The 24187-nt window shown below is 34.8% G+C and overlaps 1 protein-coding gene across 1 annotated transcript in view; it reads left to right on the top strand.

Moving 5' to 3' along the window:
* EEA1 (early endosome antigen 1) overlaps nucleotides 1-20421 on the top strand; it is a 124526-nt gene extending 104105 nt beyond the window's left edge. Inside the window, exons 22-29 of the mRNA XM_055118289.1 lie at nucleotides 4369-4551; nucleotides 10199-10384; nucleotides 11925-12056; nucleotides 13114-13299; nucleotides 14575-14813; nucleotides 15154-15274; nucleotides 15904-16002; nucleotides 16765-20421. Coding sequence (XP_054974264.1) covers nucleotides 4369-4551; nucleotides 10199-10384; nucleotides 11925-12056; nucleotides 13114-13299; nucleotides 14575-14813; nucleotides 15154-15274; nucleotides 15904-16002; nucleotides 16765-16887 — 1269 coding nt within the window. The 3' untranslated portion in view covers nucleotides 16888-20421. The remainder of the gene's footprint in view (nucleotides 1-4368; nucleotides 4552-10198; nucleotides 10385-11924; nucleotides 12057-13113; nucleotides 13300-14574; nucleotides 14814-15153; nucleotides 15275-15903; nucleotides 16003-16764) is intronic.
* The last annotated feature ends 3766 nt before the right edge of the window (nucleotides 20422-24187 follow it).

Raw genomic sequence — 24187 nt, 5'->3', positions numbered from 1 at the left:
GATGGGTGTAACCCGATAAACCTAAGCTCCCTGTGGAAAGGTAGAAAAGACAAATCAATGTTATCCCACACGTATATCTAATATAGGTATTGTATATATATGAAGAGAATATGTAAGCATATGTACTATTACATATACAGAGAGAATTATTTTTTAAAGCTATAATAGTTGACACTGGATTTGATCAGAACTATAAGAAAAAAAAATTAATGGAAATTTGACTAATTTTTGAGAGGAAATAGCCTGTAACTGAGTCTGTAATTTTGAAAGTTTAAATCAAAGGAAATTAGACACTTCAGAAGAGAAAACAGTATTAGCAAAGTTTGCAAAGCTTTAAATATGTCATTATAAAAATGTTATAGAGCATACGGTCAGTGGATAATTAGGGAGATAAGGTTACAGAATTGGATGGTCAGAACACAGTATGTCTTATGCAGTTATTTCTACTTTAAATGTTTAATAATAAAGGATTAAAGATTTTTAGGAACAGAGAAATGTAATTTAATCTGCTTTAGAGCAAAAGCTGATTAGTTTGTGAAAGATAAATTATAAATGACTTCCTATATTCTTTGGAACTTTGGATTTACTTTTATGGCTATTATCAAGCTATGACAATGATTTTTTTTTCAATTTTTGGTTTCCCTCAAATAGATTTCCCTCAAATTTCTCTCAGAGCTTCTTAAAGACAGACATCTGAATCATTTGAAAATCAAAATTTTTTTTAATTTTTGTTTTTGTTTTTGGTTCATACCCAAGTGCACAGGGCTTGCTCTCCTCTCTCTGCTCAGGTGTCACTCCTAGCGGTGCTTAGGGGATCATATATGGTGCTTGGGATCAAAGTGGTATTGTTTGCATGCCAGGCAAGTGTTTTAACCCCTGTATGATGGCCTGGCCCAAGCTATCTAATTTTTAAAAATTAATGAACAGTCTGAGTAAAGACAGGCTCAAAAATTGGGTTTTTTAGAAACCATTATGGTCATTATTGAGACTTTATGAGGGCTTAGTTTAAAGACATTTGGTGATGAAAGAGAAAAGAAACCAGTTTGTGAAAAGAAGTAAAGTGCAAGTAGTCTTCAACATGGAAAAAGATGTCTAGAAAATCTTAATATGAACAATCTAGAGCAAAGTTGCAGGGACAGTGACAGGAGTATATTACAAGATAGTGTGTAAGGCTTTAGTGCCCTTCTCTTATCCATAGCGCTGCCTCTAGTCTGCCTCCTAGATCACATATTTTCATTTCTTATGCCACAGTATTAGTTGAGGCTCTTTTTTTTTCTTTTCTCAGCTATTGTTTGTTTGTTCATCTTTTTGTTGTTTTTGGGTCACACTCAGCAGTGTTAGGGGCTTTTCCTGGTCCTGTGCTCAGGATAATTTCTGACTGCTTTGGGGCATTGGGGAGGGGGACCACATGCATTGATGAGTATTCAACCTGGGTGGGTCACTTGCAAAGCAAGTCTCTTAATCCTTGTACTATTGCTCTCAAATTTATTTTCCTGCTACTCATTCAAGAAATATTGCTAGACATTGATTTTATGCTTTTGGCACAATTCTAGGTGTTGGAGGTATAGACACACAAGGAACTTTTCTCATGTTGCTTACATTTCCTTAGGGGAAGTAACTGCTGATGGTGCTATGGAAGTCAGTAATGAGTTGAGCGAGCAAACAATCATCTTTGAAGAGAGTATGAGTTTGTACATGAAATATGTGAGTTGGGAAAATATCTGAAAGCTAGGACAAGCATGGAATTTTCTAAAAAACCAAAGATCAATTTAAATTAAGTATTGTGGGAGAGAGGAATAGTAATATGAGATAAGCTCACAGAAGGTGATAAGAGCCACAGAATATCCATGCAAAATTATAGATCATGAGATAGTAGAATGGTTTGTCTTATGCAAGGATAATGAGAATTGATTAGAAAGTTTTGAGTAGAGAATCGTATAATCTGATTGAGGAAATATGAATCAAAACTACTGCAGTTGTACAGACAGTACATGATGTTGGTATACACTAAAGTGTTTGAGGTAACAATATGGATATTAGAAATTTGGATTATCAAGATCTGTTGATTACCTAGTCAGAGATAATGAAAGGAGGGAGCAAGAAGAACTCTAGATTATTGGAATCCAACTGGGTAGATAGTCATATTTATTTGGGGAAGTAACAACTTCCCCAAATGAGTGGGGCTGCTATTAGAAATCAGGAATTCCACTTGAGATACGTTGTCAGCCATTTCAGCAGAATTGTCAGCAGAGTACTCTCCTATAATGGATGAATATTCGCTTTCAGAATAAGTAGGTCATTGGTCATCTCAACAAATTTTACTAACTTTTACATTAATTTTTAAAGTTTAAAATGTGTTTATTTTTGTACTGTATATCTATTTTAATGGTGTTGCAATTTGTTAATATCTCTTGAATTTTCTTTTTTTTTTATTTAAATTTTATTGAATCACCATGTGGAGGGTTACAAAGTTCTCAGGATTATGTCAGTTATACAGTACTCAAACACCCTTCCCTTCACCCGTGCCCATATTCCATCACCAACCAACCCCATTATACTTCCCGCCCCCTCCCGCCTCCCCAGTCCCCGCCCTTGTAAGTGATAAGTTTCACTTTGTTTACGCTTTATCTTGGTTACAGTCCATGTTTCAACACATAATTCACTATTGTTGCTAGGGTTTCCCCCCAAAAAAGAGAAGACAGTCCCACTGTCAAGGAAGCATTTGATGGCTCTCCATTGCTGAGAATGTAGAGATATTAAGTCCTGCTGTTTGTTACATAACTTTTCTAATTTTTTCCCCCCTCGTCCCGCGCCACCGAGATCACGCCTGTTTTGTAATCACCACACTGCCTGACAAAGGGAAAACAAACCAAAAGAGATGGTTATTTCTCGTCATCAGCCGGCGTGGGGCTCTGGCTTAGTTGATAGTCTGGTAGAATGTCTGCAAGCAGTTTCTGGAACCAAAAGTAATACGCTGGTATCGGCCCCGGCTCAAGATTCCACCAGCGTCCCGCTGTTCCAAGTACATAATAATTTATTCCCTTGTATCCGATTCCCACGCCACCAGGTCCGTGTCAGCTTAATGGACATCATACTATGGTTAACGCCACGCCGCGTTTCTTCCCGAGAAAGAAGGATATTTCTTCTCAGCCAGCGTGGGGATATGGCTTAGTTCAGTCTATAGAGATGGCTACCACTTTGGTAGCCTTCAATATTTCAGCAAAAGACTTACTATTCTTGTTAGGATTTCCCACCAAAGTCCGACCCATTAAAAGGGTACCATTTCATATTGGTGATGATTAAATGACAATAGGTTGCGCGGCCATGGCAGCAGCCTCACGGCTTTGAATTTCTGTATAAAGTCCAGGGAAAGTACAGCCAGAAATTACACGTCGCTACAAACTTTAACCCTATTATGGTCCCCCCAAAGTCCAACCCATTACAAAGGAACCATTTCATATTGCTGATGATTAGATGACATTAGGCTGCCGCGGCCACGCGGTTTTGGGTTTCTATATAAAGTCCAGGGAAAATTCTGCCTAGAATTCTATCGCTACAATCTTTTACCCTCCAACAAAAAACTTAGTACTATTGTTTGGAGTTTCCCCCCATGTTAAGCCCTGCCAAAAAGGAACATTTACACGTTGCTGACAATCAAGAGATATTAGGTTTTGGATTTCTATATGAAGTCAAGGAAAATTCTTTTGGTAATTGCATCACTCGCTGGCAGCGCCTGGGCCAGAAGCTCCCAGCACACAGTTTGGAGGCATTTTGGGGGCGCCGCTCGTGTCCAAAGTGGTTCAGTTGCCTCCGGGGTCGATCTCGCGCAGGGCCGGAAAGGCCTCTTGAATTTTCTTGAGATTACAGAAAAGTTTAGATGGTTTGGATCTTTGATATGTTTTCCTTTTCTGCCTTGATTAAATAAAGATGATCTGTAAAACTTCCTCAGTTATAAGTAGTATAGACTCTGTACTTTAGCACAGGACTGTTTTTGTGCTTTCATTATTTCTTCTTGATTCCATCTGAAATTCAGTTAATCTTCTGAAACAACAAGCACAGCATCCTCCGTTAGATTGTAGTTGTTAGCCTCAGTCTCCTGAGGCCTTGAAATTTAGGGCTTTCCAGGGACTTTTTTCTTTATTTAATTGCTTTTTAATTTTTTGGGTTTTAGATTGGTACTTGGAATATTAAAATTTCTTTACCTTTATAACTCTAAAACAAGTTATATGTATATTTTTAAGGTAGAATAATTTAGTGATAAATACAGTCCACTCTATTCTCATGACTCTTCATTATGTGGATTTCACCTTACATCTGATTCTGGTTTTTGGTGTGCATGCTGTTTCATATATCTATTCTGTATCTCAGACAGAGCTGGAGAATAAACTACAGCAGCAGTCAACACAAGCATCGCAGGAACTTGCAGCGGAGAAAGAGAAGATGGCAGTATTACAGAACACCTATGAAAAAACTCAAGAAAATCTGAAACAGCTTCAATCTGATTTCTACGGGAAGGAATCTGAACTTCTAGCCACAAGGCAAGATCTTAAGGTATAGTAAATTATATTGTTTCATGAAATCTCAGTAAATTGTTCAGTTATTATTTAAATGGTTGATTCAAACCCAAGTGTGCAATATAATATTGTATTTGTGGACTTTCTTATTTGTTTTCTATGTTACCACATGTTAAATAACCTGTTTTTAAAAATTAAATTGTTTTAGATTTAATATATGTGAATATAGGTATTTAAAAATTAAAGTAATTTGGAAATATGCTAATTGCTACATTGTTAACTTATCTAAAGACTTGCTGTCTTTAAAAATAATTTTTGGAAAAGACAGCAGTTAGGATGTATGAGAAATTGTTTACAATATAAATTGCTTGTGAAAATGCAAGAAGTTTTATTGTTGCTTGTCAGGAAATCTTGACTATAGTTTTATGTAGTTGTCAGCTTCTCAAGTTTATTGCCTCATGATTAAAATGAGAAAAATTAAAGCACAAAATAAACTTAACCTTAATTATTTAAACATTATTTAAATATTAAGAAACTTTGTCCTTGGAAATGGTATTTGATTAAAGTATCATGCTTTTAAAAATGAATGATAATATGGTAAATAATTTTTAATATAGTGATAATCAGTTCTTTATGGGAAATGGTACATTTGTAATCTATTTATAATCTCATAGGTGAGTCATCTGGTTCTTATTTTTCTTTTTGTCAAGGTGAGAAATATTTATTCCTTGTGTTTGAATTCCCTTCCCATGGATGTTGTTGGTGGTCCTAGCTGAAGGTGGTACACTTAGTGGTTGAGCTTGCTAGGGGGTCATGATCCTCTGAGGCACGTAATTGCAGTGTGCCAGAGATCAAATACTTGTTTAGGACACACAAACACTGGGGATCCTGATGGCAGTGGGATCACACACTATGCCATATGGGCATGAAAGCTTCGCTTCCAGCTTGCTATGGCAGGAACTCTACCATGAACTGCATCCCTCGACCCTGTGTTGGAGTTTTTGTAAAACAGTTACATTCACATTTTTAAAAAGATTTTTTTGAAAATCACAGAATCTTCCATATAGCATATATATATTCTGCAAGTATTTTATTCATAAGATGTTGTAGGCTTTTTTTCATTTTTTTTAATTTTTTTTTTTGCTTTTTGGGTCACACCCAGCAATGCACAGGGGTTACTCCTGGCTCTGCACTCAGGAATCACCCCTGGCGGTGCTCAGGGGACCATATGGGATGCTGGGATTTGAACCCGGGTCGGCCGCGTGCAAGGCAAACGCCCTACCCGCTGTGCTATCACTCCAGCCCCTATAGGCTTTTTTTTTTTAATTTATTTATTTTTAATTAGTGAATCACCGTGAGGGTACAGTTACAGATTTATACACTCTTGTGCTTATGCTTCCCTCATACAAAGTTCGGGACCCCATCCCTTCACCAGTGCCCATTCTCCACCACCAGTAAACCCAGCATCCCTCCCACCCTCCCCAATCCCATCTCCCCCCCACCCCACCCTGCCACTGTGGCAGGGCATCCCCTTCTGTTCTCTCTCTCTAATTAGCTGTTGAGGTTTGCAATAAAGGTGTTGAGTGGCCACTGTGCTCAGTCTCTAGCCCTCATTCAGCCCGAAACTCCCTTCCCCCACATGGCCTTCAACTACATTATAGTTGGTGATCCCTTCTCTGAGTTGCCCTTTCCCCAGAATGTGAGGTCAGTCTCCAAGCCATGGAGTCAACCTCCTGGTACTTATTTCTACAATTCTTGGGTGTTAGTCTCCCACTCTGTTATTCTATATGCCATAGATGAGTGCAATCTTTCTATGTCTGTCTCTCTCTTTCTGACTCATTTCACTTAGCATGAAACTTTTCATGCCGATCCACTTGAATACAAAATTCATGACCTCCTTTTTTCTAACAGCTGCATAGTATTCCATTGTATAGATGTACCAAAGTTTCCTCAACCAGTCATCCGTTCTAGGGCATTCGGGTTTTTTCCAGATTCTGGCTATTGTAAACAGTGCTGCGATGAACATACATGTGCATATGCCATTTCGATTATACTTTTTTGCCTCTCTGGGATATATTCCCAGCAGTGGTATTGCTGGGTCAAATGGGAGCTCAACCTCTAGTTTTTTGAGAATCGTCCATATTGTTTTCCAGAAGGGCTGAACCAGTCGGCATTCCCACCCGCAGTGTAGAAGGGTCCCTTTCTCCCCACATCCTCTCCAACAGCGGTTGCTTTTGTTCTTTTGGCTGTGTGCTAGTCTCTGTGGTGTGAGGTGGTATCTCGTGGTTGTTTTGATCTGCATCTCTCTGATGATTAGTGATGTAGAGCACTTTTTCATGTGCCTTTTGGCCATTCGTATCTCTTCCTTGGTAAAGTTTCTGTTCATTTCTTCGCCCCATTTTTTGATGGGGTTGGATGTTTTCTTCTTGTAGAGTTCAACCAGTGCTTTATATACCATTGATATCAACCCCTTATCTGATGGGTATTGTGTAAATATCCTTTCCCATTCTGTGGATAGTCTTTGTATTCTGGTCACTGTATCTTTTGCGGTGCAGAAGCTTTTTAGTTTAATGTAGTCCCATTTGTTGATCTCTGTTTTTACTAGATTGCTTAGTTTCGTGTCACCTTTGAAGATACCTTTTTTTAATGAAGAAGATTGCCACTGAACAGCCACTGAAAGAATTTGTTGAGATTTGTATTTTAGATTAATGCTTAATATTTTAGGTTACAGCTTTAAGGAATAGATTGTGGCTGAATGTAGAAGAAGGAGACTTTGCAGTAGTTTAGTGCATGATGATGGTAACTTGGCCTAGTGGTAGCAGGAGGATGAAGAGTGTTAATGAATTTGAATGATATTATGGTGTTGGAAGAGATGAAACTGAATGTAAAGAGTCTAGAAAAGTCATACTTTTTCATGTCAGTATGTTATTTACCATAGTCATAGGACTAGGAACTTTTAAATCAATATTTCTCATGAAGTTAACAACTATTTTTACTATGCCACAAAATAATTTGCATACTAATAATTTTATTTTTGGCAGAATAATTCAAATATAAGTATGGCCAAAGCAAAAACTAGTGATAAAGCTCCCATGTGGTTTATAAATATCTGGGTTTATCTCTGTCCCCAAGCTTCCATGGACAGATGAGAAATGGACTGGCTTGGTGCTGAACAGTAATAGGCCCATGTTAGACCTTAGTTCTTCTGGGTCATAGCCATTAATGGCTTCTAATTCTTTTACTGTCAGTTTGGAAAAATTAAAAAATTATATGGCATAGAATATTGGTAAATTTATATTAATGCTTCTGAAGTGAAAAGTATCTGAACTACTTGGGATATCAGTTTTGTCAAATAAATTACTAGAAAGCTCAAATGAATATATAGCTCAGTTTACGAGATGGTTGTCAGCCATCTGCTGTTTTTCTTTTACTTCAGTGATACATGATCTTGAACTTGAGAAACGGAGGTTTTGGGAACCTTAAAATAAGACAGATACCTTCTGAAGGCAGCCTTTGGAGTTCAGTGGTCCTGATGTATGGCTTTAGCCCCCTCTACTGGATTATTTAGAAAATACTCCAGTTTGTTCGTAACATTTCAGATTTGCTGTGCTCTAAGTCTCTTTGTTGTTGAGAAAATTAGGAGTAGACTTTAATTTGAATTTACATGTGAATTTTGATCCCTGAACTAAGTGGAAAATAGAAGATAATTTTAGAATAAATATAAATCTTAGCATTGTACTAGTTCTTATGTCATTTTATGAGATAGCAAGAAAAAGTAGTACTAGAAATGCCAAAGGTTGTGTTTTGAAAGAAGAAAATTTGGTGAACAGATAAAAAAATCTGTGCTTTCTGAAAAAACATACAGAAAAAAATTGTTTAGCTATGCTACTATACTGTAATTAGTATAGGGTCAAGGTTACTAATTAATCTATACAGGCATTTGTCTATTCCAATGGATAGTGGGGGTTAAGGAAATCCCTACTCAAAACATGGTTTGTATCAAAGTATTTAGGGTGAGCATTTAAAATGCATGACAGTATACCACTAAGTGATATAGATGAATATTAATTGGCAGGATAGACCAATATGTCAAGGCATCTTGATATCTTGAGGAAAGACTTCATGAAACAATCCTAATTCAGGACCACTAATTAATGATTCAATTTCTACTGGTTTAGGTATTGTGATATTTCACTCTATTTTTTCTGAAATCACTCTCACCCTTTATGATAGCTTACTAAGTTTTCACATGCAATGTGGACCCTTTTGTTTTTCTCATTTTTCTGTATAGTTGGCACATACGGAGTGCACCTTATATAGCTTCTGTCTTACATCCTGGCTCTGATTTTCAGTTTACAGTGTTGGCTTCTTTAAGTCAAGGATCTTTTTCTTTTTTTAAAATTTCTGTTTGCTTCAGTATAGTGTACCTGATTAATAACTCTCTACTTGATTAGCAGGAAAAGATGGTTTTAGATCCTTCCTGATAAAGAAGTCAGTTAGGGTTGTTTGTTTTATTTGGAAACACTTTATATTGAAGTTTATATCAGAAAGACTTCTAAGTATTTGTATGGAATAAACATTTTTTTTTCCTTTTTGGGTCACACCCGGCAATGCACAGGGGTTATTCCTGGCTTTGCACTCAGGAATCACTCTTAGCGGTACTCGAGCAACCATATGTGTGCTGGGAATCGAACCTGGGTTGGCTGCGTGCAAGGCAAATGCCCTACCCGCTGTGCTATCTCTCCAGCCCCTAAACATTTTCTTTGAGGAAGAAAATCCTGAATAAGAAAATCCTTAAATAAGATCTGTATTTATTTATTTATTTTCCTCTTTTTTTAAAAAAAGATTGGACATCAAGCTTAGTGAGCTGGGATCCTCCTTGATTTCTGTTCTATCTCCTTTTCAAGTGGAACTTTGTCTCCAGAATAAAGACATCAGCTTCTAGTTGGTAGAGGAACACCAAACATCACTATTGCTAACATTTTTAGCAATAGTAAGGAGGCAGTCTTCCTGCCATTTTTTTCCCTTCCTGTTACCATGTCTATTTCAAAAAGGAGAATAATAGATCAGATGTCTTCATTTTCAGCTTCTCAGAGTTTTTAGGCCTTAGAACAGCCAGTAACTATGTATGAGGTTAATTGCCAGCACTGCTTCTACATTGATGAGAAGTTATTGGGTGATGGGTAATGATCTTTCTAAAAATCAAGCCGCCAGATGTTTGGTTAGCTTTTGTCTCTTAGTCCTCTACTCAGAATTAATGTAATCTTAATTATTGAAGACTTTAGCATATCAGGGGACATCATAGATACTATAAAATAAATGTGTACACATGTAGAATTGAAATATATTCCTTAAAATTTTTTCATGTCTTTAACTGTATATATATTTGCAGTATGTTTGTTGTGATCACTATTCATTTTATATTTCTTCATATTTTTAATCAGTAAATATTTCTAAAAATTTTAGAATTACTTCAGAATTATTGAACATTTTCTGCTATAAATGTTTTCTCACACGCATCAGGGATGATTATCTAGAATTCTTTGTCATTTTCATGATCTTGCTGAGCACATAACACATTTTATAGTATATTATACTTCACTATGATTATGTTAACTGATATATTTTGGTTGAAATCTACTTTAAAGTGATGTATAATAATTTGGGAAAATTGTTTCTATAAGTCTGTAGAAGAGAAGCTTTCTCTAGCACAGGAGGACTTAATTTCAAATAGAAATCAAATTGGAAATCAAAATAAACTGATCCAAGAACTGAAAACAGCCAAGGCTGCTTTGGAGCAGGATTCATCAAAGAAAGAACAGCAATTGAAGGAACAATGTAAAGCTTTACAGGATACTCAAAAAGAAAAGGTATTTCATTTTCTGACTAAATCTCGTCTCTTCCAGTTGCAATGACCACACAGATCATCCAGTGCAGCCTCTAACCCTTTAAAGGCATTACCTCTGTTTTCAACAGCTCTTGAATTTTAATTTTTTTTCTAAAAAGACTTTTGATAATTGAAATTTTAATGCCAAGAACTATTTATTACTACCTCATTGTTAATTCTATCCGTATTTCTTATTGCCCTTTGTAGTTTTACAAAAACTTTTTTATAACATTCCCTTTACATGTATAATTCCTCTACTATTTCTTATAGTATATTATCCTTTAGATGTGTGAATGAAGTTGTAAAAATATAATTTTTTGTTGTTCGGGGACCATACTCAGCAGTGCTCGCTGGAGTAAGGAGATAGGCTTGTTAACAAGCTTAACAATTCTGAATTGTTTTAAGAATTCTTTTAAGAATTCTGAAAATGAAGAAACAATTGTTTTGTTTGTTTTAGAGGACAAATGGGGTGTATTTTATATAAATGATGCTAAAATATAAATTGAAAGCATTGTATTCATAACATTGCATTTAAAAATCAAACTTTTATGTGGAAGAGATATTCAGATTCCATGAACTTTGTGTTTTGAAGTTGAAATCATGTGGTCCATCAGCTGATAGAATATTATCCTCAATGTATTATTTTTGATATTTTTTATAACCAAATTGTGTAATTTCTGAAATTTTTTTTTAAAAAAATTTGAGATGATTTGTGGGGTAGAGCTGAAAAGTCTGGAATAAAATTCATGTGCCTTAATTTGTAAGTTCTAACAAAGTTGTAAATTCTTACAGTTGTAAGTGCTTTAGATAATCAGTTAAAATTTTTGACTCTGTACCTAATAATTTAACTTCCCTAAACCTTTGTTCTTTTAGTTGTGTAAAAAAGAAGATATAAGTGCATTACATATTATAGAAATTACATTAGATAATATGTAATATCCCTAGCCTGGTGCCCTGTTTAAGGATAGGTTTACAAAGATGATGGTGATGATGAAGAAGATGATAATGGCAGTGAAGAAAAACTCTACCTACTAATGGTAGTTTGGGCTAGATTTTATACTACTTTTACTCTTGCCAGATACTATACATTTTATAATACTAACTATTCAGTTCTAGAGTGATTATATTATTATTGTTCATGTTGTATAATAATTTCACAAAGGCAAGAGAAAATAATTATTTGTACAAATTAACTTAGGTAGAAAGGGACAGTGATAATGTCAAAAATAGTAGGGGGGTTTTCTATTATATTAATTTTTAATAAGAGAGAAAGTGTCTGTGTGTGTTTGGAGTGTGGTGTGTGTGTGTCTGTGTATGTGTGTGTTTAGCCCACACTCATCAGTGCTCAGTGATCATTTCTGGCTCTGTTCTTGGGGGTCACTTGTGACAGTGCACCTGGGAGGCCGCTTGGTTCTGGAGATTGAACCTTGGCTTTCAGCATGCAAATCATATGTTCCTTCCATTGAACTCTCTGTCCCTTCAGTTTAAGTACTTTAAAATCATTTTAAAAATTATTTTTCCAGTCACTGAAAGAAAAAGAACTACAAAATGAAAAATCTAAATTGACAGAGATAGAGGAAATTAAGTGTAGACAAGAAAAAGAAATTGCTAAATTGATTGAAGAACTTAAGTCCCACAAGCAAGAAAGCATAAAGGTATGTTATGATAATAAATATTGTTCTTCCTTCTACATTGTACTATTATTGCATACATTTAAATATATGCCCTTTTTTTCAGAATTTCATATGCTGTGAACATTGTTTTGTGGTGCTCTTGTGTTACACAATATCTACATACATCTTGAAACCGTTGCTTTTATTTTCACATGACTGAATAAAACAATAGTTGCTTCAGAGATTTAGACTGTGTTGATGATAATGAAGAATTTTGGTTTAGAAAATTACGTTTATAGGTAGTAAACTTAGACATATTAAGATTTTGAGGAGTCCTGTTTTTTTTCTGTTTTTTTTTGGGGGGGGGCTGGTTTGGTTTTGTTGGTGGGGGAGGGGCGTTGGGCAACATTGGCAGTTCTCAGGGCATACTCTGTGGCTCTGTGCTCAGGGATCACTTCTGGAGGGACTTGGAGAACCATATGGCATTCTGAGGATTAAACACAGGTTGGTCACATGCCAAGCATGTGCCTTAACTGCTGTGCTATCTCTCTGACCTCAGTTCTGTTTATTAATACTCCTCTCTCGATTGGTTCCTTTAATAATCTCTTGTTATTTGGAAAAAGAATTTTATCTTTTGTAAGCTTAGTTAGGGATTAGTTAAAAAACTATTATAACTTACTTTATAAATGATCTTTTTAAAAAAGAAAGGTCAGGTTCTTTTTTGAGTACTTCTATAATATTTTTCATATCTACCATAATGATAGACTTGGCACACTTAACATGTTGCTGTGTAATTTTTCTCTTTATATCATGCTATATCGGACTGTCTCTTCTTAAAGTAGGGTGTTTTTATGATTTATTTTTGTATTCTATCCCCAGAATGTAACAGTGTGTGATTCTGAAGGTGATCAATAAATGCCTTGCTAAATGAAAAAAAAAAAAAAGGAAGGGTAAAGATTTTTCACATAGTTTAATCAGAACATATGCATGTAAAGTACTCGAATTTAAATAAAACTCTTATATGTTACGACAAATTGCATACATATCTACATTTTGAAATATTTTTCATATTTATTTTTGGTCTTAACTATTTTAATAGGAGGTAACAAATCTCAAGGATGCCAAACAGCTCCTAATTCAGCAGAAATTAGAGCTTCAAGGGAAATTAGATTCCCTAAAAGAAACTCTTGAACAAGAGAAGAAAAACCAACAAATGCTAAAAGAACAGATGAAAAAAGAAGAAGGTGAACTGAAGAAAGGATTTATTGAGAAGGAAACTAAATTAGTGAGTTGATGTGGTACTTGTGTTTTATAATTGATTTTGTAAATTAGTCCAGTAAGAGATGAGTTTTCTACATAGAAGTTATTGAAATATGTACCTTACATTTTAGTTTTGGTTTTGAAAAGATTTGGTTTATATCAATACCTGGCATTTTATTGTTTCCACTCTGTAATTTGTATTTTGCCTTATATAATTTTTTTAAGAAAATCATAATTCAAAAAGTTGCAAACACTTTGGATGCCAGAAAAACAAACCCAGTACTTTTTAGATGAAGGTGAGTGACGTGAATGCTAGTAATTTTAAACTCATTTGTCTGGTCAAAATGAATGTTGATGTAGGGAACGGAAACTCCAGTTTGGAATTACGATGGCCGAAGTCTACTCTTCCTTCCCTGTGTTGTGCCTGCCAAATGGGAAGCATCTGGCTTTCCTCTGTTGAATTCAGTCCAAAAAGCTTCAGATTTCTTGACCACTGGATATTTTAGTTGAAGAGTTGCCTTTTTTGGGTTTGTTTTGGGGCCATAATTGACTGTGCTCAGGCTTACTCCCTGGTTCTTAATTCAGGGATCACTCCTGGTTGGCTTGGAATACCATATAGAGTGCTAGGGATCGAACCTTGGTCAACCTTATGTAAACAAGCACCTTACCTGCTGCACAATTGTTCTGACCCCATGAATTTCAATTTGAGGGTTCAGAGCAATAATATGGCAGGTAGGGCTCTTGCCTTGCACATGCCCAACCCAGGTTTGATGTCTGGCACCACCCCACCAGAAGTGTTCTCCGAGTGCAGAGCCTTGAGCATCACCAGGTATGGCCCCAAAACAATAATAATAATAAAAGTGAATTACAATTTTGAATTTACAGAGTGTTTTGAAAGGTGTATATCATTTCTTTGATAGAGATGAAAGGATGCATGTGAAATTAAATACATAAGGAAGTTGCAACTTTATCTCCAGAGTACCTTATAATTCATAACTGTATGCCCTACTCTAGTGAAAAAAAAGGAAGAATCTCAGTTGCTTTCCTTAATTGATCTTGCAAGATTATCTAAAGGCTTGCTAGCCATTATTATAATAATATTGTGGTCATTGAGCCAGTTCAAATTACACAGATTACACAGATGTTTGTGGCATCAGTTTTATTAGTGCATAATAAAATATGTTTTACTGCCTTCTTTCTTGAAGAAGTCACCAGTATTTAACATTCAATAACTAGCTTAAATATATTTTGCATTACTTTTGTAACAAGTTTATTTCTTCACTGTTTTTCCTTTTCTCAGCAATCTGAAATAAAGGAAAAAGAAATAGGAATGAAGAAGCTTGAAGAAAGTGAAGCTAAACTTACCATGCAGATTACAGCTTTAAATGAAAATTTAGGCACTGTAAAGAAGGAGTGGCAGGCTAGTCAGCGCCGGGTTAGTGAACTCGAGAAACAAACGGATGACTTGCGGGGTGAAATTGCGGTACTAGAAGCAACGGTTCAGAATAATCAAGATGAAAGGAGAGCACTATTAGAAAGGTGACTGTCTACTAAAATTAGTTTATTCCCATTCTAAGTGATGAAAAGATTATAATATTCCTCTCTCTGTATATGTGTGTGTGTGTGTGTGTGTGTGTGTGTGTGGTGTGTTTTATCAGAGATCAAAAATAGGGCTTCATATAGGGCAAGGCATGTGCTCTAAGCCACATCCCTTGTTCATCTAGATTTTTTAAAGTAAAGTGTATATCTCTTAGTTATTTAAATAACCATTTAAAAACTAACAGGTAATTGAAATTAATATCTTATACTTAAAAATTATAAGTCTCTATGTTCTAAGTGGCATTAATTATCTTCTAAAAATTATTTCAACGTATTTTAGATGTATTAAAGGAGAAGGGGAAATAGAAAAGCTTCAAACAAAAGTGCTGGAACTGCAGAGAAAGCTGGATAATACGACTGCAGCCGTGCAAGAGCTGGGCAGAGAAAATCAGTCGCTTCAGGTGAGTCACCTGGTGATGAGAGCCGGCTTTTTAGTGTAGAATTTATCTCAGTGAAAAGCATCAGTCAGCCTTTGAAACTTTTTTCATACATTTAATAAATATATTTGAATAGTTAGTACCTGCATTCTCCATAGCAGTATTGTCGGTGTAATGGATAGTTAAATATAAAATACAAAGTCTCTGTCTGAGTACCTCAGGTGTTAGAGAGCCATCATTCATGTCAGTACTGGGAAAGAACTACAAAAATTTAAGAGCATTAGGATATAGGTAATAATTTTGTATTAACAGAAGTAATCTGAGTATAAGCTCAGAGTTCAAATAATATTGATCAAAAGAATAAATGACAAATACCAATTAAGGGTTGGAAATTACCAATACCTTAAAGGAATAAAATTTGATTTATGTCACCATTTTCATTATTATTGTTTCTATTTTATTATTTGTCATTCAGACTTATGAATATAATAATATTTGACAGGGGAAGTTGATCAAAGTATTCTGATTTTTAAAATTTTTATTCTATGGTGCTTATAGTTAAAATTGTATGAAAACATGAATTCCCATTAGAAATTATCCATCATTATTTAAATACCTCAGTATTGAAATTTTCCTTTTTTTTCCCCAAATAGATCAAACATACACAAGCATTGAATAGAAAGTGGGCTGAAGACAATGAAGTACAAAACTGTATGGCCTGTGGGAAAGGCTTTTCAGTGACAGTGAGACGGGTAAATGGTTTGGTTTATATTGCTGTGCTGGTTCTGGATTTTATAGCTCAGTCCTACATTTGACAGACTTTAAACATTCTTACATTTATTGATCAAATTGCAATTCCAGGGGAGGCCAGAGAAATAGAAAAGTAGGTAAGATGCTTGCCTTGCATGCAGCCAACTTGGGTCTGATCCCTGGCACCCCATACGGGTGCTTACCGCCTAGAGTAAGCCCTGATCACTGCTGGGTATGGCCCCCAAACCAAAGTAAATAATTAAATAAAATTGCAACTTCATAGAATATACTTTATGCCATCTTGTTTCGAGTTAGCACGTTTGTTCAAATTTCAGTTTTATATTTAGGCATTACCTTCCTACTGACTAGCAACCATTTTCTAAAGGAGTGCATGAATATTAAATGCATATGCTTCAGTCTATTAAATGAAGGAAAGCAGAGATAAAAGTGTATGATAGTATTGTCACTTGATATTTCAATTTCATATTGAAATCATGCTTGAAGCATTTGGCAAATAATCATTTTCAACTGATAGAAGTGCTTTAATAGCACTACACATGCCTCCTAGGATTCTTCTGAGGTATAAAATATTTTGGATAATATCATAGATAAGAAACATTTAGTTTTAAGAGCTTAATATTAAAATACTACATTATTAGATTCTAATAGTGTGAACATTAATATGCTTTCATGCTGTATAGCAACACTTGTATATTTGGTATAATTTTTTATGTTTGAAATTGTTTGAATTTTTTTCATTACAGCATCACTGCAGACAGTGTGGGAATATCTTCTGTGCTGAATGTTCAGCTAAAAATGCCTTAACTCCTTCTTCCAAGAAGCCTGTTCGTGTCTGTGATGCATGTTTCAATGATTTGCAAGGGTAATGAGTTATCACAATTTCAAAGTAATATTATATGAATAATAGATTTTTAATAAACACCCTTATTAGTGGTCTTGGACTAATCTTTGATTTGGACAGTGGTTACAATACTATACCAAATTAGAATTCATATATTTTGGAATGTTATATCAGGTAAAACTCTTCTATTTTTGTGAGACTTGGGCTTATCTTTCATTACTTTTCCCCATTTAACCTCTGGAACAGTTTTCACACCAAGTTTAGAATTAGCCAATGAATTGTAAATAAACTTTGGACAGAAAATAGCAATGTATTTTTTTAAATATAATTTCATTGTTCACAAATAACATAAATACATTTCTATAGCTTCTTTCTCCCAAATTTAGTGTACAGAAATGTATATGGATGATGTTATCACATAATATATGTTGCACAATAATACATTAATTATATTAAATATTCTCTTTGTGAAGTCATGCACAGAACCATAAAACATTTTCTCTTAACTATAGCTCAGTTATATTGTTATGTTACAAATTTACATATGCTGTGTGTATTCTAAACACATTTTATAGAGAATTATGTATTAACCATGACTTGAACATGGTTATCTTTTTAACAATACTGATCAAATTCTCTTTAGAGATTTCATGAAAACCTCTGAAAAACCAGTTTCCTTACATATGGCTATCCTGGGCTTGTATTTTTAAAGATTTGGGTTCAACTTTTCTTTTTCTCATTCTATCTAATTTTAAATACATATTTTTTATTAAGAATCCTTTGAAACTTCGCCCACACCTCCAGTTGGGGGATGAATAAGAGAAACTGTGTAATGATCAAATTCTCAGTTTCTTGTACGTGGGATATCTCCTGGTATTAGCTTTAATATTACACCTTAATTTTGTTTCTCCAGCATCTTTAGGAATCTGAACTTTTTAAAAATCAGTTTGCACTTTTTTTTGATTTAGGCTTCTCAAGCATAGTTCAGCTTCTCAGTAATTATTTCTATGTTTGCATCCTAAAGCTAGTAACTAATAGTATTAAAGTCTTACCTGTGAGAAAAAGTACAAAATGATGATAAGACATTAAGTATTATACTTTTTATATCAGTCTAGATCTACTAGGGAAGAATTTAAGTTGTGGATTTGAAACTTAAATGGTCCTAAATTTGGGATTACATATCTTTTACTTGCAAACATAGGCTACTTTCAGACAATAGCTGGAGAATAAGAGTACCACCAAAAACAAATGTATTTAGGAATCCTAAAGTTAAATTAGAAGTGAAACAGAATAGCTAATTAAAGATTATTTTAAATTATTTCATTTGCATGCTAAGCAGTAACATTGAACTTTTTCAATTTTATTTGGAAAATAATCGTCTGAATAGAAAAATATTGTCTCTTTCTGGAGAAGAAATGTGTAGTTGCTACATTTCTGTAAGTGCAATCATTTGGTAATTATAGCAGGGAAGGATGGTAGTTAATATTTCATTTATAGTAGACTTTATTTAAAACATCTTACTGAAATGAAGTCATTTTTATGCTCCAAATATATATATAGTGTAAGATTGCCACATTCATTTATCATGAAAAAGTACTAAGTAAAACTTGTTGTCAGTAGCTATTGAAGACACTGATTAAGCCCTTGAACTTGAATAAACATATATCCTTGAGCATATATTAATGAGAAAATATAATTGCTCTTAATTTAAAATGATAGTTGGATACTATAAATTAAGCTACTGTTAGACATTTTCATTAGCCAACTCTTTTTACACATAAATGACTTAAGTGCATAATTAGAAAAGTATATTTACAGCATTTTTTTATTTTTAAAATATAATGAAGCATCAGAATTTTTCTGGATTAGAATGATGCTTCTCTTAATCTCCTAATTGGGTGCACTTATGTCCTTTCTTTTGTTCTATTTCCCTGCCCATATATTCACCAAAATTGTAAAACCACAGACAAATCATATGCGTTAGGGCGGTTTTTCTATTTTTTGTCTGTCTCATTTTACAGCCCTCCCTCTACCTGCCTATCTCACTCTTCTGTCACCCCCATCCCAGTTTACCATAAGTCATACTGATAATATTAGAAACCTCAATTTTGCTATTAACTCTCACTAATTTAAGATGTTTTGGAAACAAAAGTTAAAGGGTTTTCATATTCTCTTAATTTTAAAAAGTCATACTCTAAGCCCTTATTGGCGCTACAGTTTAGATATCTGCTGGTCGTATTATTCCGTCTGTAATTGGAGTAGGCATATATAGAGAACCAGTTCTTGACTCTAATAATGCTAAGCATATTGGCATCACGTAGTAAATTCCAAACCCCAGCAAGGTGAGTTTCTTTCACATCTTGCTGGGTAAGTGTGTAACTAAGTATACTTGCAGAATTTAAAAAAATAGAGTACAATGCTGCTGGTCTAAGAATTGTTCATTTTGAAAAACGTGAGGGGGGAAAAACACAAACACCTCAATGCAGTGTACAAATAACATTTTGTTCAACTACCTCTTAATGTGGAATTAGCTAGTTTAATAGTTTCCTCATGGTAATGTTAAATAGTAACTGCCAAATTTGCTAGTTTCCCATCTCCCTCTAAAAGGCTTTATGATTATTTTATAGTATCAAGAACCTTAAAAGCCCCCTTTTATAAACTTGCATTTGCATAAAATGTTTAGCTTTTAAGTGGAGAGCAAATTATGATTTTATATTTTGGTATTCATCAAATATTTGACTATAGCTTTTTTTAAAAAATGCACTTTGGCTTATAAAACCATGGATGATTTGATCCATATATTTAAATGTGCCATTAATCTAATATTCCTAGACATGAGCTTGATGAATGATCTCTGTAATTATAATGTGCCACAGGTTATTGTGTCTTAATTGCCCTTTGCCTGAATTTTAATGATTGGTTTGTTATTGTTACAGATGTTAATATTGTGCATAAACTTACTAAATTTATGTAAAATTGTATAAAATAGAATTGGGTATAGTTAAGTTTTTTCTGTGTAGCAGTAATGATTGTAATATTATGCTGATATGTGTATGACATTCTCTACTTCCATGAACTGGATCATATATATTCATAGTTTCTGTAGATACTTTTGCATGAATATTTTCTCATTTTGTTTTTAGTTTCTTATTTGTATTGTGTTTACTACTTGTGATCATGTAGTTGTGCCTTATTTTGTGAGAAAGTTTAGCTCAGTAAATACTGTAATTTCTAAATGCAGTAATTGAAGGTTTATTGATTATAAATGTAACTGCTAAATTACATGACAGCATTTACATCTTTATGTATAAAGAACAATGGAAGGATCCTTATTAAATTGTTGCTTTTGTTTTTTAAAATATGTCAAAGATTAAAAACCCATTTCTTTCTAATAGATGTCTTCTGTGACAATTACTTTGTCTTTTTAAAGAGACTACAGACCAAGATATTAACCATTTTGTATTTATTTACGGACTGTTTTAACTTTACACTGGGTATTGACAGATTACATTTTAATATTGTTTAAATTACAATTGAAATTAAACTCATAATTTTTAGAGGAATCATTAATGAAGTTTTGCTTAAAACATTCCCTTTTTGGTCAACATGTTATTATTATGGAAATTAACAAGACTAAAAAAAGTAAACAACATAAAAGTAATCTCTTATTACATTATAGTTCTAATACCCAGGTGGTCATTTGTTTTTTGAAGTTTTAATGCACCTTTGGCTTTCACCTTTTTTCCCCCTCCTAGGAACCAACTTCTCATAACGGTTTTTTTATTTCACTTTCAGTTTGCTTTCTTCTGAAGAGTGTAATGTATATACTTTCACACTCTTAATATGTTATAGATTAGATATGTTCCTTTTTGAGCTTCCTAGAATTCCAGTTTATGTAGCATATTTTTTAATGTATCGTATTGGTTAGACCACTTACCATAATATCTCCTCCACATGTTTTTAAATGTACATACAATAGCTCTCTAGAGTTTATTCATCTTGCTTAACTGAAACTTTATGCCCATTGGTTAATAATATCTTCCCTGTCTCCCTTTTTATACCTCATCCCAACCTCAAGCAACCACTTCTACACTATTATTCTCTGAATTTTAACTATCTTAGATTCCTTATACAAGTTAAGCATACAGTATTCATCTTTCTATGACTGGCTTTTCCCTTTGCATAGGTTCCTCAAAGTTCATACATTGCAGAATTCCTTTTTTTAAAAAAATAATTTAACTTTTATTTTATTTTTTAATTGGATTACCATGAGATACAGTTACAAAGCTTTCATGTTTGAGTTTCAGTCATACAATGATTGAACACCCACCCCTCCACCATTGTACACCTTCCACCACCAGTGTCCTCAGTGTCCTCCCTCTCCACATTCCACCCCTCCCCCTGCCTCTGTGGCAGACAGTTTCCCTCATGTTCTCTCTCTACTTTTGGGCATTATGGGTTGTAATACAGATACTGAGAGGTCATCATGTTTGGTCCTTTATCTACTTTCAGCACACATCTCCCATTCTGAATGATCTCTCCAACTATTATTGACTTAGTGATCCTTTCTCTATTCCAGCTGTCTTCCCCAGCTCATGAGGCAGGCTTCCAACCATGGAGTAATCTTCCAAGCCCCCTTTTCTTGTTTTTAAAGCTGAATACTATTCCACTGTATGTCTATACCGTGTGTATGTGCATGCGTGTGTGTGCGTGTGTGTGTGTGTGTGTGTGTGTGTGTATGTGTATTGCTGAGGAGGGAACCTGGCCTCACACATGTGAGGTATGTACTCTGCCATTGAATTACATCCCCAACAGTGCTCACAGGCTCAGAGGCACTCCAGGTGATGGCTAACACACTGCTGGATGGTTCAGTTCTAGGGCCATCAGTGTTGGGCCTACCAGGAGTTCACAGAGGCCACCATGATCACACCTGACAGTGCTATATGATCTCACAGGAGTACTCAGGTGTGCCATGTGGTGCTGAGGATCAAAATGAATCATTGTGTTCATTTTGATCCCTGAGCTAGCACCCTGACCCTCTGCATTTTCCCTGTTCTTCACTTAATGGGACATTAGGGTTTTTTCCATATCTCAGCTATTGTGAACAATATTTCAGTGAACATAAGAGTACTAAAATCACATATATATATAATATATCACATTCTTAAACTGTTTAATATCCTTTATGTTTATTTTAACCCGGGGAAAAAATATGTAAGTACGTAAGCTATATAGTATATAGTTATTGGACTCATAGGACTAAAGAAATCTTGATAGGTCACCTAGTCCTAGTCTGTTGTCCTTTTCTAGGTCAGTTTCTATCTAACTTATCTAAAATACCTAAATTATCTCTACAAGAAAATTAATTTTTTCTTCTAAAAATATTACCATAAATATTTTTTTGTATATTTTTTAGCCAGATATGTATCTTTCCATCTTCTCTTGCATATGTATGTATTGACTTCTGGACTAAGTTGCTTTCAATTTTATCCATGTTTTCTTTCTTTTTTTTCTTTTTTTTTTTTGCTTTTTGGGTCATGCCTGGTGATGCACAGGGGTTACTACTGGCTCTGCACTCAGGAATTACTTCTGGCGGTGCTCAGGGGACCATAGCACACCTTACCTGCCGTGCTATCGCTCTAGCCCCGCCACCGTGTTTTATTTCTAAAGAACTTGAAGTTTCACCTCTTTTTTGCCTTCCCCCAACTCATTTGTTACCAGACACTAACAATAGTTACTGCTTTTCATATTTGCCTTTGATTTTCTGATAAATGTCTAAGGGGACTGTAACCCTGAGTTCTGATGGTCTGTGGCCCGTGCATAGGAGCCTTTCTGATGCACTTATGTGTACTGCCTGGTTTTCATGGTAAGATTTGCATACTCCATAAGAGCTAATTGTGCATATGACTTCCCCAAACACTGAATTCTTTATCCCATTTCAGCACCCCAGAGGATAAGATACTATTTGTCATGCAGTTCAAGATGATACATTTACTAATTCCATTGTGGTAATCCTAATGAAAATTGCAATTTGTAGAATTTTGTCTGATGAAACCTAATGGAAAGAGTGCATTTCTTCAATGTTATTATTTTATTATGATACAATAATTTAAATGGTCTTTTTCAGTGTTTTAAGTTTTGTGGCCACATCTGGCTCAGTGCTTGGGAATTGCTTCCAGTAATGCTTAGGGCACCATGAGCATGAGTTCAAGGGTTAGAAATGGAACTTCTGGATCCAAAGTGTGTTCGCCAACCAATTGAGCTCGTTCCCTGGTCTTCACATGGACTTTTTGGAGGGAAGATGCACACCCAGAAATGCTCTGGGGCTGCTCAGGAGTCACTTGGTGGTGCTCAAACATGTGTCTCCCATATACAAATATGTGCTTTAGCCCACTGGGCCCTGGAAGTGTGGTGTTTTTTTTTTTAATAAAATTTCTAATGAAGTTTCAAGTCATTTCAAATGAAATTTCCCCAAACACACCAGTCAGTACCCAGGAAATATTTTTATCTATCATTCTTTAAAAATGATGTTAAAAGGAAGATCTTATGATTTCTATGAAAATCTCATGTAAATATATAACTGATGAAGCTGGAATATATTTTTGTTTTTTGGAGCGATAGCATAGCGGGTAGGACATTTGCCTTGCATGCGGCTGACCTGGGTTCGATTCCTCCATCTCTCTCGGAGAACCTGGCAAACTACCAAGAGTATTCCACCCGCACAGTAGAGCCTGGCAAGCTTCCAGTGGTGTATTCGATATGCCAAAAACAGTAACAAAAAGTCTCACAATGGAAACGTTACTGGTGCCTACTCAAGCAAATTGATGAACAACGGGATGACAGTGCTACAGTGCTTTATAAAATTTATACTTTGGGATTTTCTACATTAGAGAATTACAAATCATGCTTGAGATAAACTAATGAAAAATAGAGATTCTTAAACTGCTATTAAAATGTATGCCTTACTTATTGATTATTATATTAAAAGGGCAAACCAAGCTCTGTATTAAAAGAATATCACTGTGTGAGGTAGACTTGCGAAGCTGTAAGTCTGGTGTATAAGCCATGTAGCGAAATTGACTTCATTAAAGAAATACACAAAAATGCTAGAACTCATATTGGACACAGTAGTTGACCTTGTTCTCCTCCTCTTGTTTTTTCAGGTCAGTCACTCTTTAAAAATCATAACAGCACCATGTGGTTCCTTCACATGGTGCAACCTAACTGGAACATTACGAGGTCATCTGGATGTTAGTATAGACTGTTGAAAAATTCTGTGGAGTTCAAATTTATTCCAGTCACTATTACTATCTGTCTAGCTCAAA

Source organism: Sorex araneus, chromosome 10 (genome assembly GCF_027595985.1).
Source record: "Sorex araneus isolate mSorAra2 chromosome 10, mSorAra2.pri, whole genome shotgun sequence".
In the NCBI taxonomy this organism is placed as follows: Eukaryota; Metazoa; Chordata; class Mammalia; order Eulipotyphla; family Soricidae; genus Sorex; species Sorex araneus.
Note: the sequence above shows the minus strand (reverse complement) of the source record. Positions and strands in the feature narration are given on the sequence as shown.